The 16,831-nt window shown below is 39.1% G+C and overlaps 1 protein-coding gene across 2 annotated transcripts; it reads right to left on the bottom strand.

Annotated features, from left to right (window-relative positions):
- Positions 1-475: 475 nt before the first annotated feature.
- kif2c (kinesin family member 2C) lies at positions 476-6,873 on the bottom strand. Of its 2 annotated transcripts, XM_085439309.1 has the most exons (23): positions 6,800-6,873; positions 6,538-6,618; positions 6,348-6,436; positions 6,158-6,259; positions 5,573-5,621; positions 5,457-5,492; positions 4,548-4,694; positions 4,140-4,262; positions 3,925-4,022; positions 3,698-3,793; positions 3,537-3,591; positions 3,255-3,417; positions 2,991-3,081; positions 2,793-2,856; positions 2,625-2,716; positions 2,373-2,515; positions 2,019-2,232; positions 1,803-1,913; positions 1,649-1,716; positions 1,461-1,539; positions 1,299-1,379; positions 1,090-1,183; positions 476-661 (listed from the first exon to the last, which is right to left on the bottom strand). In XM_085439309.1, exons 2-23 carry the CDS (start codon positions 6,596-6,598, stop codon positions 600-602), a joined length of 2,118 nt encoding a protein of 705 aa, XP_085295435.1. In that variant the 5' UTR covers positions 6,599-6,618; positions 6,800-6,873; the 3' UTR covers positions 476-599. The 2 variants fall into 2 exon arrangements, with proteins under 2 accessions (XP_085295435.1, XP_085295436.1); XM_085439310.1 differs by lacking the exon at positions 5,457-5,492 and having other exon boundaries at positions 6,800-6,872.
- Between the last annotated feature and the right edge of the window lie 9,958 nt (positions 6,874-16,831).

The following is a 16,831-nucleotide window of genomic DNA, read 5'->3' as shown; positions in this document are numbered from 1 at the left end:
GTCTCATTATAGGATAGGGGCCATCAAAATGTTATATTGATTTTAAGTTAGCCTTCCCTCACAGGGGCCAAGTCAAATAGAAGCAAAATATTCTATAGCAGCTATTTGCTTTTACAAAAAACAAAAACAACAAACAAAAAAAACCCAGAAACCATCAACTTAGTCATTCAATTATTTATAATTATTTATACAGAGCCACATCTGACCAAGAATAAATCAATTCTGTTGAAATTTCAAATCTGAATCATAGTTTTGAAAGAGGTGAACTATGTTCACCTATGATGCAGAAAAGAAATCATACTGCATTCTTAGTGGTGGTATAATTTATTTAATGAGGTGCATAGACAACTTCAATGACCAATTCCATCAAGAATGAGCCCTCCAAAACTTGTCTCGATTTTTTAATGTACATGTATCCAATTCTGCACTAGAAATGAGCTGTCTGCCTAAAATATAAAATCACATATTTAATGAATAGTGTTCAAAAACATTTTATTGAATACACAGAAGTTAATACAATGAAACAAATATAGTAAGAACAAAACACAATTTTCTAATAAAACAGCTCGTTACTCAGAAGAGAAGGTTTTCTGCTTGATTTAGTGATTCAGCCTCGCTGATCGCTCCTGATCCACAGCAGACTGCAAAGCCATCACTGTCTCTGTGGATGAAACAAATGAATGTAAAGCACACCAAAGTAAATCCTTTCTTAATCCTTTGTCAGGCTATACATTTAATTTTGACAAAACAAGATGACTGTTTGGCATCTATGCATTTTTCTCCCAATCTCACCCTGAAAATAATGACTAAATACAGCAGGAAAGTGTTTAGAGAGGTCACATTTGGAAACGGTTTTTCTTTCTATAGTAACAAAATTCTTTTTACAAGCCCTAGGTATTGCCCCCTGGTGGCCATTAAAAAGAATAGAATTTTAAGACAGAGTCTACACCTTTATTTAAAACAAAAAAACAAACAAAAGAAAAAAGGCTGGAGCTGTGTTAGAAGGGGTAAAGTTTTGTGTAATGAGCAAGCAGATTTAGTACATTACATTAACAAAACAAATCAAGCAATATTTTGGTTGGTACAAACCCAATAACTTTTTGGAATGATCAACCAGATTGGAGAGTCCTTCCTCGATGTTGTATGAGATTTGGCCCATTTCTTGTACGAGGTCACCTCCCCTCTGAGTAGAAAAAAATAAAAAATAAAAAATAGGCGAAATTACTAATTTAAAAAAATAAAATGACATTGTAACTTGAATCCTGGGAAAAAAACATACAAAGTTAGGAAAACTCTACCTTGAGCTCTGAATAAACTTTCTCCTCCAGCTCAGCCACCTGAGATATGGCATCATACACACCGGTATCCAAAACTGATTCCTACATCACAAAAAGAGTGACAAGTTAAATCTGAGAAACTTCCACACAGGTTATAACTGGATTCATGCTGTGCAAGCTTACCTCTTCTGAGGAGCTATTCATTGGCTCCTGTGTCTTAGGTGCTTCACTGGCTTTGGAATTGCCATTAAGTTCCTTCACTCTGCAGAAAATGTTTCAAGCTTCATCATACAATAAGGCGACTGAGAATTCCCATTAGAAAAAAAAAAAACAAGCCCACAGATTCAGAGCTTCATATGCTAAATACATACCTGTCAGCATAGCGCAATGTGTTCATTGTATATTCACATGAGGTCATACCTGGAGACACCATAGCAATCTGTGAAACAAAGAAAAAATTTTATTTGATGTGGATTTCAAAATATCCAATGCTGAGAGGAAGTCAAATTTGGTGTGGTAACATACCATGCAGGTCCTGGACTTCTCTCCAATGAAAGAATCCCTGAGGACTTTGGTCAAAGTGCTCATTCGGAAAGGAATGTGATCACTGTTCTTTCCCAGTGAACGGATACACTCCTACAGGATACAAGAGAGGAAACACCAGCGTTTTGAGTTGCTGTGCATACATATTTAATGGAGAGAAAACAGAGTACTTCTGCCTTTTAATCAGCCATCGCTTACCTTGAGAGCCAGAAGGCTGCGGTTGATCTCGGCAGTCTCAACTAAAGTACTCCGGTCATTGCTGCTGACATCTGTACCACGCTCATTGCCAGCCAAATCGATCAGTGAAAACTTGCCGTGCAGCGTGGTAGCACGGTCATTGCGCCGAAGAACAATTTGAAGGATTGCATGAGAGCGGGATGAGTTGGCATTGGCTGAGGTTTGGCCCGACGTTCTGGAAAAGACAGTGAGATTCTAACTTAGAGTTTGCCTACCTACGGTACACTAATGGGTAATTAATACGTTTTTGTGCCCTTTCAGCCACAAAGAAAAATGCACAAGGAAACATCAAACACATTCTTGATACTAAACTACCTGCATGAACTGCCAATCTGTATCATCTTGATGACCTCCTCTGCTGAGGTCACATAGACCTCTTCGAGGCCGACCACCTGAACCTGTTGTCGTTCATCTTCCAAAACACGCAGCTTGGCCTTCTTATGCAGCAGGTCATACACCTAAATAAAAATAAATAAATAAAGGTCTAGTTTGCTATATGGATTAATTGAACACGTGGATTCAATAGATATCTTCTGAGTGAAGGGTGTTCCCTTCACGTCTTCCTACCTTGCCGTTGTAAATCTCAAAGAAGCTGACGTAGGCAGAGAGATCCAAATTAGCATACCTCCTGTGGTGGAGGTAGGCAAAAACATCCTGGGCTAGAAGTGAATAGACTCAAATTATGACAAAGTCTGTTTTTTGTACAAAATCCAGTTGTTTCATTTAAGGTCCTACCTGCTAATGCGTAGATGCCTTTAGCACTGTTCTGCTGCTTTCCTGTGAAATCACCTCCCATTGTCTTAAAAACAAATAAAGACTTTGAATAAATTCCACATTTGCAAAATTGTGCTTCAAACCCCCCCCCCCCAAAAAAAAAAACCAAAAAAAAAAAAAAAAAAACCCCTCAAAATCTTAGATCAAGTGGAGACTTACATGAGTCTTACCACTTCCTGTCTGGCCATAGGCAAAACATGTTGCCATACCACCTTCAAAAATGGACTGGACTAAAGGTTTAGCTGTGAACCTAAAAGGAAAATCAGAATTTTAGTCATCATAACATTAACAGGAAAATTACAGCATGTATAAAAGTATACATCGAGTCTCCATTGTACTGGTTAATGTCCCAGTTGAAAAAGCTAAGTTAGAAAATGTACAATCAGAGCCACTGTTGGCTTAAAGGAAAAATTAGGTAGTTACTTGTAGACAAGTTCATTGGTGGCGGTCTCATCAAAGGAGTAGTCAAAGTGGAAGACTTGATTGTCCAAGTACTTGGTGAGGTCCACCTTGTGTTTTGGCTCATGGACCAGTAACGCACCTTTCCCAGGTACAGACACCACATCAATCTCCTTTTTATTAATCTCTACAATACACAAGAGTATCGGAGTTAGTGTATAAACATGGCAACTGTTTTCTCTCCCTCAATTACTCCTTTATATGCAGATGATAGAATAGAGAATCTACAAATTATTCCTGACCTACCCTGCTTGTTAAAGGGCCGCTTGCGAACACACACACAAATCCTTTGGGGCTCAATCTTAAAAAAAAGGCAAGAGATGTGCAGAGAAATGACTGTGCTACAGTTTGCAAAGCTACAATAAAACTTTCTGGATGGAACATTGTAAGTCCATGTTTAAACCTACCGTTTCAGTAGTTGATAAGGGTGTGATTTCCAAAGTCGCTCTGAAATCCTGAATCATCTCAAAGAACTTCTGGTTGGGCCGGGAACCTTCCAGAAACTATAAAGACAAGCAAACAAAAGGTACTGTAACAAAATGAGGAGTAGTTTTGCTCATGTTTAAAACAATTTACATAAAAAAAAAAAATAATAATAATAATAATAATAAAAATGGTTGAAGAAATCTTTCACCTTTCCCCTCTTGGTTTGCATATCTGGGGGCTTTACAACACAAGAGAGCCTTTTATTGCCTTTGTTCAACTCCACGGGAGCCACAGATTTCCTCCTGCCTGAAACGTGAAAAACCAAACAAACAATATACACACTGAATATACACACACACACTGAAATAAATAAATAAATGAGATGTTAACACCTAATACCAATAAAATGGTAAGGTTACATACCTTTAACTGTGGATGGAGGAGGCATTTTCTCAGGTTCATCATTTTGCTTTATGGCCTCAGGAACAAAAGGCTGCAAAGTCGCTGGTTGTGTATCATTCTTTTTACGCTGCTGATTCGGAATTACTAGATGACAAAAAACAAATATAATTCAGATTTAACAGAAGGAAAAGACCAAAATATTTCTTCATACATTTAAAGTACTCAGAAACTTATTCAAATACATTTTAACAGGTACATGATATGACTTTGTACCCTGCAGATAACCAAATGAATATGGCATGGTCACCAACAACAACATGTTGTTAAATGAAACGGATGTGGCTCTGTTATGATTTTTTAAAATGCGTTATGCATTTTAAAAAATCTTTTTGTTTTCTGTTTTAAATGAATAAGTAAATCACAACCAACCAGAGTTTTTGAGGACTGGTGATGGTGGGGGCTCGGGATGTATGGTTTCTGGGTTAGCTGAAAGGGATTCTATAGCTGAGACTGGTCCTTGAACAGAACCTGGAGCCTGAAACATACACGTCTGCCGAGCCTGGGACCGAGTAGCAACTGAAAGTGACACAAAACCAAGTCAAACTGCTGAAATATGCGTTTATGCAATTCAGACTGATTATTACCAGCATTATTGATCTGGATTAAGACAGCCACTACTGGTATAATGGAGGAGGAGGAGGAGGAGGAGGAGGAGGAGGAGGAGGAGAAAAAAAAAAAAAAAAAAAAAAAAAAAAAAAGCTGTACGAGGCTGTGTGGCAAAACACAAGTGACACCAACAGTAAATTCACCACTTATTTTTCTAAAAACAGAACAACCAAATTAGACATCCACAGTGGTAGAAAAGTGTGTTTTAAGTGAATAACAAAGATATGAAAACACTAATGTGCTGGTCATTAAAATGGTTCTAAGTCCTAAAAAAAAGGACTTAGAGGCCACTGTACATGCACTGTTTATTCTCCAATGAACTGATCAACCAGTGATAACAATCAGCGGTCCTTTTTATAGCACGATCTTATTTCTCAACAGGCAGAATTTAAGGACGAAGAGACAAAAAAAAACAAAAAAACAAAAAACAACCCCCCCCCCCCCCCAAAACAAACAAACAAAAAAAAAAAACCATTGCTGCATATGCATATACAATCACCCAACACCTAAGTGTGTTTGATTTGCATCCCTTGTGCGTTATTATTAATCTAATGTACATCTAAAATCTGGGAGCAGAGGTCAGCTCTTGCAGGACTGTCACTCCTCGCCCTTGCACCCATAACCAAAACAGGACAGATTTGCTTTAACAAAAAACATGCACGCCGTGCCGACCTGACTCTTCAGTTCTTGTGACTGCCGTAGTAGAAGCTTTTGGAAGGAAAGAAGCCATTAGGCAAGAGTACTTAACATTTACACCTGACACACACAGAGAATCAATATTTACATACAGGAGGCAGGTGCAGGAATCCTAGAGGAGCGCAGTCGACCCTCGTATTTCTACAGAATAAAAACAGAAAGAAAACTGTATAATGCTCAGTCCAGTCAGCCACTTAACTCCCTCATAAGAAGCACCGTGTACTTATGTGTAATATAAGTTATTAGAAGATCATTCTGTATGTAGTTACATCAAACAGTATAAAAGCAGGGGGAGATTTTTAAATCCAGATGATGTATTTAAAAATCATCTGGCGTTTATCACTTATAAAACAAACAAAAATGCTCAATTTGAATTAATCCACTGTCTTAAGGTCATCAACGTGTGGAGTAGAGCATTGCTTCAGGTTTGCTCACAGGAAGTGTTCATTTACAACTACAGTTGAGTTCCTTTTGGATTACACCTCATACAGCATAAGGCTTCTACTGAACATTCAAATTCAACTCACATGCACCCTTACCTGAAATAAGGGTCAACTTAATGTCACAGGAGAGGCTACACAAGGAAGCAGGATCATCTAACCTTGCTGTCATCTGGTGACTGACAGCAAGGTTAATGTAATAAATTATGAGAAAAAACAATGTAGGCTAGCACTTACCTTTTCTGGAACACGAGTCGGTGGGTCAGGAGTTGAGCTTGTGATTGAATTTATAGGGTCCAAAACCTCTGGATTGAGTATACATAACTCACTTAGATCAATCTAAAACACAGAAGAAGAAGCAGCCTCAGCATATAGGATATGTTAATGTATACTTGGTTGATATCACCTCAGTTACGACATTACTGACCCCCTTTCCACGGCACATGTTCCTCTCATGCCACTCAACCATAACTGTGGACTTGTCAACGGATTTCACGGTGGCCGAATGGACTCGACCTAGTTCACGTACATAAAAAAGCATGCCTGAGTTAAACTCACCGCACACGGGAAGTACAAAAACACATAATACGAACGGATTTAATGCAACATGAGCTCACCATCACTGCGGCTGATCTGGACAGAGAGTCCAACGAGAAGTCGGGACAGGCTGTTCTCCATGATAGCGCCTTCTTAAAAAGCTGAAAATAATGAAGGTAACGTTAGCGTATTAAGTATCCAACTCATTCTCTACCAGTTGTGCTGTCGTCGCTGTGAAAATATGCCGCCTTTTCATGGAAACGTAAAGTTTGATAAAACCAAACCGTCAGTTGTTTCCATTTGTTTGTTTTTAGTTTCTTTCAAGATAAAAATCACACTTACCTTTCACCCGTACCAAACTCAACAGCGCCCAGAATTTAAACTGGCGTTATTTCCGAGTATTTAAGAATCTGATTGGTCTTCGTCATTTCATAGAGTCCGGCGTTCTTCTTCTACGGATTTATAGGTGGTATTTAAATTGATGTTACACTGCCACTCATCGGACAAGTTAGGAAGAACCGCTACAGTTGTGCAAATCTAAGAATTAAAGTTAAAGTTACCAAATACTCGTCACTGATATTTATCCTGAACTCAACTAAATTTTATTTTCTAAACCTTAACTGAAACTGAAAATAAACATGATATAAAATCATTATACAACCAGCAATGGTTTAGCAATATATTTCTGCATGACTTTATCTGTCTCACATATCAGTTGTAGCCCTTTGATTTACAACATTGTTTTGGTTCATTTCCCCCCCCAGGCATTTCTTACACACTTAATCAGTTAATCAGGCTGAGATCTGGACTTTGACTGGGTCATTGCAACACATTTGTTCTTTTCTTTTTCTGCTATTCTCATGTAGATTTGGTGCTGTGTTTGGGATCATTGTCCTGCTGTATGCTGTAATTTTGGCAAACCTTTAGCTTGTCATTGCTTCACATTTGACTCTAGAATACAGAGGAGGTCGTGATCAACTTAGTGACTGCCCTAGTCCTGTGGCTGCAAACCAAGCCTTACTCATCACCCCTCCATCACTGTGCATTGCAATTGTTGTGAGATGTTTGTCCTGATATGCTGTGTTTGGTTTTCAGTGTGCATTATGACCAAAAATCACCACTTTGGTCTTTTCTGTCCAACAGACATTGTTCCACAACTCTTGTGGTTTGTTGAGATGCAACTTTGGGAAAGTCGTGTTGCTGTGTTCTTTTTAGAGAGAATAGACTTTCCCCTTTCAAATCTTCCAGACAAACCTTATTTGTTCAGTATTTTTCTAATCGCAGTTTAACATTTAACATCCTAACGGAGGACTGTAAAGTCTGAAATGTAGCTTTTGGATTTTTTGCAGTTTCTGTGAGCATTGCATGACCTTGACCTTGGGATGAATTTCCTGAGATGTCCGCTCTTGGGAAGATTGTAACATTGTGTTAACACACACCTGAATGCTCCAGACCAGCAAAGTACCAAAACCCCTATTTTCATAGTTTGGTCACACTTGCAGATGCTTAATTAACGACACATGCATTTGATTGGCAGCACCTGGCTGTTACTTACCCTCATAATTCCTTTGGAAAGAGTAGGAGTGTAGTTAGTTTTGACAGGACTGTATCTACTTATTTGGTAGAAAGTCCAGACTACTCCCACTCGCTTCAAATGTAGCAGTGCAGCCTAGAGTTTAACTCGCTACAGATCACTATGAGATGTGACATTAAAAATAATGACAGAAAACAGACCGATGCATTTCTCAGAATTCACATTTGCCACATTATGGAGTAATTAGACTTTCAGCAATACAACATTGCACTATGACACAATGATTTTGTTATCTTAACATGAACAGGCTAACAACTGTTTACATGTAGATCACATAAAACACTGTTCTGTGCAAGATTTTATTTTAAATTTTGAAATACTTTTTAGATCATAGGAATATTACCAATGAAACCTAAACAACAAATTTAGAGACATTACAAGTACAGACTTTAGTCCTGTTTTCCATAGTCCAATGGCAGCCATGCCGATATTGGACTATTGATTTGGCACATCCGTACAAAATATAATAAAAATGCTGCAAACAAATATAATTGCAGCTTTTTTCAGTGGGAGGCTATTTTTAATAGGGTAGGGGCATTATCATGACATCACTGAAACCAAACAGGCCTCTTTTAATATTACATTTATAGATATTCCAGTCCGTGAACACATCCCTGATCATTCCACAGTGATCCCCAAATGTGCTAAAAGCTGATCTAATTGGCCTATTGCATTTCATGCTTGCGACCACAAGAATCCAGTGTTTATCCACACGCTGCCTCTCTTCTCACACTCACTGCAAACCAGGCACAACATTTCAGTCCTCCGTGACATCAACAATCAGGGACAGCTGGAGAATGACCCATAATGCAGTTCAGCCTTGCCTTCAGTGTGGGAGGCTTCCCATTTTTTTCTCTTTTCTTTTTCACCCCTTAGCCTCCCCACTACGTGCCCACACCCTCTCAATTTTCAAACCTCCTAACTATACACAAGCTAGACTTATGTATACACATTCTCCACGAGCGAACGCTGACACATGACAAATCAAAGCTCTAATAAACAGCTTGCGCTGAACAATTTCCCCACCACCACCAAAGGACGAAAAATAAACAAATCCCTGTCGGTTGAGCATCCAGGCCATTTGGTAGGTCTGTCTGTTGATGACTGGGTGGCCCAGGGCTGCTTGGTGTGAGGCCTGGGATGGAGCCACAACTGTTTCCTGTGGGCAGTCCAACCCCCAGAACCTCTCCACAACTGGCTTAGTGGGTGGTATTCCCCTCCTCCCTTTTTTTCCCCTCTCATCCCCTAAACCTCTAGACCCTCCTCTCCCTCCTCTCCTTTCCAAGCAGTTCTCCTTCCCCCTTTTCCTCCCCTTACTCTGTCAGTCCATCCATTCTCACAGCCATAGTCCTCAGCTCAACACTTCCCCAGTGGCCTCAAGTGGACCGAGTAAGATAAGAAAAAATGTAAAGAAACCTTGTCTCTGTGTGCACTTAGTCCAAGTATGCCCTCATCATTTACATAAAGCTAAAAACTGTCACAAAGGTGTGATTTTTGCCTGATTACAAAAACATTTGGGGGGGTTAGTAAAGTATCACACATCCTCATCCACATTTTCTTCTTTTTAACATATATATTTAAAGCTATAACACATTGTTTCTCTTTTTCAAGCTTTAAACTACAAAATAAACCATGAACCAGCTGACAGTGCACATCATTAAAATGTTCTTTGAATTGACTCACTCGGTGATGATGTTTTATCACTTCACATGTGTCTGTCCCAAAACTGAGCATGAGCTCTTGTAAATGCACATCCTGTTATACACAGGCTAGGTCACGGGAATGTGAAATAATGTAACAAAACAGTAGCATCTGTGGCTTTATGCTTTTGTTATTTTCATATACCTTTGTGCGTGTTTATTCAGATTTTTCTCATGACTTTGTGACTGTTGCGGAGAATGTCTCGCACATGTTGCAGAGACTTCAGGGTGGGCTTTCCCTTCAAGCAGCCAGCTCTGTTCCACATTTGTTTGTTCATACTGATAAGGGTTCAATACTTGGCTGAAAAACACTAGAAAAAAACAAACTGAAAATTGGGTTTTTGAGTTCAAGTCTCCTCTTTTAAACACCAAAGTTGGCCTCAACACTGTCACGCCACGCAAAGATCACAGTTGCCGAAAGGACACAGCGGCATTTTTAGGTGCTGGCTTCACAGCGTCGATTGTTGGTGGTGTTTGATCCGAAGAAGAACGCAGTCTTGTATCTGTTGGCCCTGTCACTGTTTAACCGCTCCCCTTTTTTCCACCCGTCCAAAAGCATATTTTCTCAGTGTAAAGAAAATTGGCGGAGGCCGTAGCTCTGTTCCTCTATACAGACTAAATAAACATGCACATGCATACTGTACGTGAGCTGAGCACACTTATAAACCACCCAGGAAGGCTGACAGATGAGGAGAGGAGCAGTGAGAGAAACAGAGAAGGAAAAACTGAACTACTTTTTCATATTCTTTCTTTTTTGTATGGTATTAATAGCAATAATAATTCTGTAACCCTTGCCAAACCTAACACTAATATGAAATTAGGTCTTTAGAATAAGTTTAGCATTTGGGTGTAAGCTGTCGGCGAGCATTAGTCAGTTTTTCCCTAAATATGAAGCGGACTTTAATTCTGTGTCAGCCCTATAGTGATGCTGAAATACTGACCAATGAGGCAGTTCGTAGTGGGCATGTGATTTGCTATAATCATGTCTGTAATGTGTGGTTTTATCAAATGGTTTTCATCTTTTTTATCTTTCTAAGATAAAAACCCTAAATATATAGGGTCTGTATTGCATTTTACAACATGACCAGCAGAGAGCAATATAACTACAAACAGAACTGACAGCATGCAGTCAGGTACAGCTAACTGTGGGATTTGAAATAAAAGTGCTGACAGGACTCAAGATCCAGTATTAGAATGCAGGTTTTCTTCTTTTCCATAGCATAGCTTTGGGTTGGTACGTGCTGTTCCATAACTGAACCCACTGCGCATCCAGCAGGGAATTAAATCTTCTCAAGCCAGAGAGCTAAACGTGCAACTGGAACATTCACTCATTAAAGCATGTTCGTATTCTTGGCATGTGGAGATCCAGTAAATAATGCCAGTGACCCTTTTTTTCTTTCTTTCCATGCCATTATTTTTAAAAAGTAAGTACTAAATTTTCTCTTCAGCCACATCATTTCAAGCTTTGGAGTCATTCACTGAGGACTTCACTCACCTTTGAACTTGTGAGTGCAGCCAGACAAAGTTCTATTTTTTCCCCACTGCTCGCAAATGCATATCTGTTTCTTCAGCAATAATTTTATTTATTTATTTTGGCTCAGAAGTAAACAATGGTTCATGCAGTACCTGCAATTACAGTAACACTATGGGCATGTGTTTTCGGCCTGTACATTAATGTAATTATCATTTTTATACCTAAAGTTAAAAATGCAATTAATAGAATCATTATTATGGGCACAGAAAACTGGCTTTTTGTTAATGATTAGCCAGCAGTGTATGTTATATACACTGCTGGCTAATATTACAGATCCACTAGAATCTAGTCAGCACACTCAGTAAGATAAATATTTAAATAAACTAAAGCCAAGATTGATGACAGTGTTGGCACAGAACTAAGTGCACTTATTCAAGTTACAGGAATGCTACTTTATGCTTCTACTACATTCTCATGTGATAGTTTTATTACTAAATTCTTTATAAGTCAAACAAACAAACAGAAAACTATTGTTTACAGTCCAGTAGATTTTTATGCTAAAATTCAAATGGTTTCATTTAACAGCCGTTTTGAGGCCAAAGAACTAAACTTAACACGTGCATCCACTGGTATTTATGTAGTGATACTTTATCTGTAAGTAGTACTTTATATATGCTGTATTAAGTTACTAATTAGCAACAATTTGATGTGATGGTGTTGTATTTTAAAACAGAATCTACCTGTGAATAGCATAATGGTTATCTCCCTGCCTTTTTGTGGTAGCCAGGTAACTGGTAATGGTGATTTGAGTGTTTGGCTTTAAAAGGAATGATTAGTTCCTGTAATGACTTTGGCTGGGTGGTTTAAGCTGCTAAATCTGACATATGACCACACCCCATCTGTGGGCATCCTGTACGTTTAATGTAAACTGTAAAAAAGCAACACCCTAATTGCATCACTGGATCACGTTTGAATAAATGTTTATTTTTGTTTTGTATGAGTTTGTCAGAAGATGCGTACACTGTGATTATAAAGGGATGAACATGGTGGGCTGTGGTGTTTAAATAGTGTTCAGATGGTATTAAGGGGCCCAGAGTGAAGAAAATATCACCCATACCATTATAGCACCAGCCTGACCTGCTGGTACAAGGCAGAACGGATCCATGCTTTCATTTTGTTGACGCCAAATTCTCATCCGACCATTTGAATGTTGAAGCAGAAACTGAGGCTTATCGGACCAGGTAGTGTTTTTCCTAATCTTCTGTTGTCCAGTTTTGGTAAGCCTGTGAGAACTGTAGCCTCAGTTCTTCTTCTTAGCTGACAGGACTGGTGTTAAGTGTGGTCTTCTGCAGCTTTCAGAGATGCTCTTATGAATTGGTTGTAACGAGTGGTTATTGGAGTTACTGTTGCCTTCCCATCAGCTCAAAGCACTCTAGCTATTCTCCTCTGGCATCAACAAGACATTATCACCCAGAGAACTGATGCTCTCTCTCTTTTTTTTTTTACACCATTCTCTGTAAACACCAGAGATGTTTGTGCGGGAAAATCCCAGTTGATCAGCTGTTTCTGAAATACTCAGACCAACAAGTCTGAAACCACACACGTGCCACCTTCAGAGTCATTTAAATCACTTCTCTTCTTCATTGTGATGCTTGGTGTGAAAATCCTAAATATTGTCACCCTACATGTGAAGCTATTTTGAAGAATTTGAAAGTAAAAGGCATTATAGCCTTTCGATACAGTACTGAAATATCATTAATGTCATCTACATGGCTTTACACCCACAACCTCACACATACTTTAAGTTAGGTCACAGAGTGCAACTTGCGGTTCCTCAACTTCTCTATTTGGTTGGTAAAAAGTCCACAGGGCCATTCTGTCATCACAATTCCCCTATTGGCTTTCATTAGTTTCCAAAGTTAAAGCAAACTGCAGAAAGTAGAGAATCTATCTGACAAAAAAAGGAGGTGGTGGTGGTTGGGGGTTGCAAAATAAGGGTTATATCTTAATGTAAATCTGTCCATTGAAAGTTTAATGGGAGATTAAAACAAAGTTTTATCCATGACTGTGAAATTAGCCCATAAATTCTATTCCTGAATTCAATCACTTTCTTTATATATAAACTGTAGAGACTGAAATACAGCAGGCCTCCATACGACCTCTTTAAGGGAACACCAATTGAAACCACAAACCGTGAATAGCACAGAAATGTGTTAGTGTGCTTTTGAAATTAATCCTTAAAACCCACCAGTGTTTTGGGCTTTTTTCTCTCTCCCTTTTTTTTTACAGGAGCCAACAGAGAAGGCATGTTTGCTTGTATAGTGCAGGGTACAACATGTGGACCCCAAAGTTCTCAAAGAAAAACTGAACCTACACACAGAGCTTTACGGCCTTCTCCCAAACCACAGCAAAGGGATGCGCTGCGAAGGTTTCCAGAATAGCAACTTAATTTTCGTGTTTTACTAAGTTCCCCGAAAGAGAGAGAAATGTGGCCGTTCAGCGAGATAATTGCAAAAGGATGACAGATGAAGTCATGTTACCAAACTAGCAGATTGTATCACTTGTTTTAAGAAAAATAAATCAGATAATGAGATAAAGATTTCCTTTCCAGTGCTCCAAGTCCGCAGACAATGATAATATTTCAGGAATTAAAGCTTAAGAGTGAGCTCTTCATCGAAGCTTGTAAATCTCACCAAGCTCAAATAATTTTTTTCTCTCTGTTGTTTAAAAAACAAAATAGTTACGTAGTCCCTGTCAAACCTTCTCTGACTTATGCTAAGTGATGTCTTGTTTGTAATAAAACGAGCAACAGACTTTGGTTTGAGACAAACAGAAACCCCTAGTTAGCATATGCAAGACAGATGAACAAGCAACGAATTAAAAAAAAAAACGTTGAAGCTCAAATTTCATTAAAAAACAAACAAACCCCAAAACAAAGCGTTAAAGAAACCACATCGCTGGCCACACTGTGAGCGCTGAAGTGTGTTTGAGAAACATTGCTGCAAACATTGGTTTATTATCAAAAGATGGAACCAAACATTTTTACCTCGTAATGACACGATGATTTGGATATTGTCTAAAAAGGCAAATGATACATGTTATTGTGTATTTGTATTGCTTCTATGCTACTAACATTTTTATCATTTATCCTGTTATCATTAACCGAGGTCTTGATTTCCCCCCAAGGTCCTGAGCTGACACTTAACTACTTCAGTTCCATCATAAGCTACCTACACATGAGTGTTAGTTTTATTGTTAATGTGTTAATGCCATTGTTTGCCTTTTCTATTGCACAGACAATGATTTGGCAGACCCTGAGACAAACGATATTGAAAAACCACGCTCATGCATGTTGTCAATTATAGTTTATCATCTGGTTTGCCTAACTTTCTGTAGAGTAAGGCTCTGCCTTATTGCTCCCCAGCCTGCCCCAGTCCTCCTCCTCCTCTTCTCCTCTTCACCACATGAAATGGCTGTCTGTGCCAGCCTAGCGCTGAGCCTTCATTAGCTTTTACTACCCCACTTGGATGTGTTTAGCTTTGCTCTCTTTCTCTGCCTCACTGTGTGTGTCTGTGTGTGCACGTCTCACACTCTGTGTGTGTCTGTGTCGGCATATGTCTAATTACCAACCCCCGCCCTCCCTTTGGAGTACCCCTCAATGCCATGCCACCATATCATTACACTGTGGCTGCAATTTAAACTTCAGTCACACATACAGACGCACCAGCATACCCTGGCTGGCCTGCAAATTGCAAAGAGGAGACAGTGGGGCACTGTAGAGAGCTGCTTTAGCTCCTTTATTCTCCCCTAAAATGGAGAAACACACATGCACAAAGGAAGTGATGTAGAGAAAGAAAGAGTACATGAAAAACATAAGAGAAATTGCTGTGCCAGAGAGTACTACAGCACATCCCATCAGGGCTGATCCACAACTACGTTTGGCGTTCAAACTGTTATTGTTTGAACCAAACAAATCACTTATAAACACAAGGCCTCTGCCTTACGAGGCTCATATTTAGGCCCTTCTGTAAACAGCAAAGCACAGAATGAATCAATTAAAAGGGCATTACGCTGGTTCCTGTTTATTTAAAACATGTTTACACTATATGGGCCCTCCTGCCTCTCTGCATGATTGCCTGGAACTTAGCATTCCTCCACCTCCTCCTCCTCCTGCCACCCCTCGACGGGCCCGGTCACGGCCAAGGTATACCAAATACACACACGCACACACACGGTGCATAGATTACAAACACATTTGTTATGTTGAAGAGCGTTTTCAGTAAATATTGATCTCGTTCTTCCTCTGTTTCTGTGAGAGATGATTAGAAGAACTCCGTCGGAGCAGCGGTCTGCTACAGTGTGCAATCACTATGCAGGAACACATATAAATACATGCAGCAGCAGAGAAACTCAAGCCTTAAAGGAGCATTTTGTTTCAGATGGGTGAGTAACTACGTATATAAGTGAAACAACATGTTCTTTGATTCATTAAACATTTGCTGAAGGAAAAATATTGCTAACACCTAAAATATTGCCACAAATATATATAAAAAAAACTACAAAAAGCTCAATCATAGTAATTTAATAAAGTAATTTCGTAAAGGTGAGTGAGTTGTGGTTGCATAAGTTATAATATTTACTTTATTACAGAGTAAGTTTGAAATAATAATGTTAGTGACCTCTTAGGAGTCACCTGGTTGCTGATGACTACAGCCCTTAGCTTCTGCGTCTTAAAACAGAAGCTAATGTAGAAGCGCCTTAAATTGGCATTCCACCTGAAGGCCACCAGATGACGATAGATGTGGTTGCAAAAAGAACTCCGGACCTTTAGAAGTCTATGGGGGAGCAGCTTTCTGTCTTAATCACTATAAAGGTTTTCCTGTTGATTTTATCAGTTCAATCACTCATTTTATGTGATGCTGAATGAAAAATTAAGTCTATTTTGTAAATTACGGTAATACCATTTTTACATAATACAGGTATGAAAGCACGTACTTACTGGCTAACAACTCAGACCAGCCCTTCCTTACCGCATCCGGTATTTTTGGAACCAACACTCGTGAAAAACTTGTCTTCAAAACCAGACTTCAAAAACCAATCGTGCTGGTCACCCCTTTAGAGTTAGGATGAAAACGTTTTAGCCACATGCTAAACAAGCTCATTTTCAAAAAGTTAAAGATGACATGTTTCAAATAAAATCTAATGCAATTCAATTTTATTTATACAGCACCAAATCATAACAACAGTCACCTCAAGGCACTTTATATTGTAAGGTAGACCCTACAATAATACATTCAGAGAAAAACCCAACAATCATATGACCCCCTATGAGCAAGCACTTATGTGACAGTGGGAAGGAAAAACTCCCTTTTAACAGGAAGAAAATCTGGCAGAACCAGGCTCAGGGAGGGGCGGCCATCTGTGCAAACGGTTGGGGAGAGAGAAGGAAGACAGGATAAAAGACATGCTGTGGAAGAGAGCTGTGGATTAATAACAAGTATGATTACATGCAGAAAAGTCTATTAACACATAGTGAGTGAGAAAGGTGACTGAAGAAAAAACACTTAATGCATCATTGGAGTCCACCTAGTTACCCTAGCATGCAC

The sequence above is a fragment of the Copadichromis virginalis genome, linkage group LG18, assembly GCF_057382275.1.
Source record: "Copadichromis virginalis isolate Kocher_CV1m ecotype Utaka linkage group LG18, C_Virginalis_male_GT1.1, whole genome shotgun sequence".
Taxonomy (NCBI): Eukaryota; Metazoa; Chordata; class Actinopteri; order Cichliformes; family Cichlidae; genus Copadichromis; species Copadichromis virginalis.
Note: the sequence above shows the minus strand (reverse complement) of the source record. Positions and strands in the feature narration are given on the sequence as shown.

Bases quoted from the DNA above. Each gene is read 5' to 3' on its own strand.
- kif2c (XM_085439309.1), bottom strand. From the start codon at position 6,598: ATGGAGAACAGCCTGTCCCGACTTCTCGTTGGACTCTCTGTCCAGATC. The intron at 3,794-3,924 runs GTGAAAGATTTC...TTGTCTTTATAG, and splicing joins TGCAAACCAAGAGGGGAAAG to TTTCTGGAAGGTTCCCGGCC. The intron at 1,914-2,018 runs GTAAGCGATGGC...TGTATCCTGTAG, and splicing joins GCAGCCTTCTGGCTCTCAAG to GAGTGTATCCGTTCACTGGG.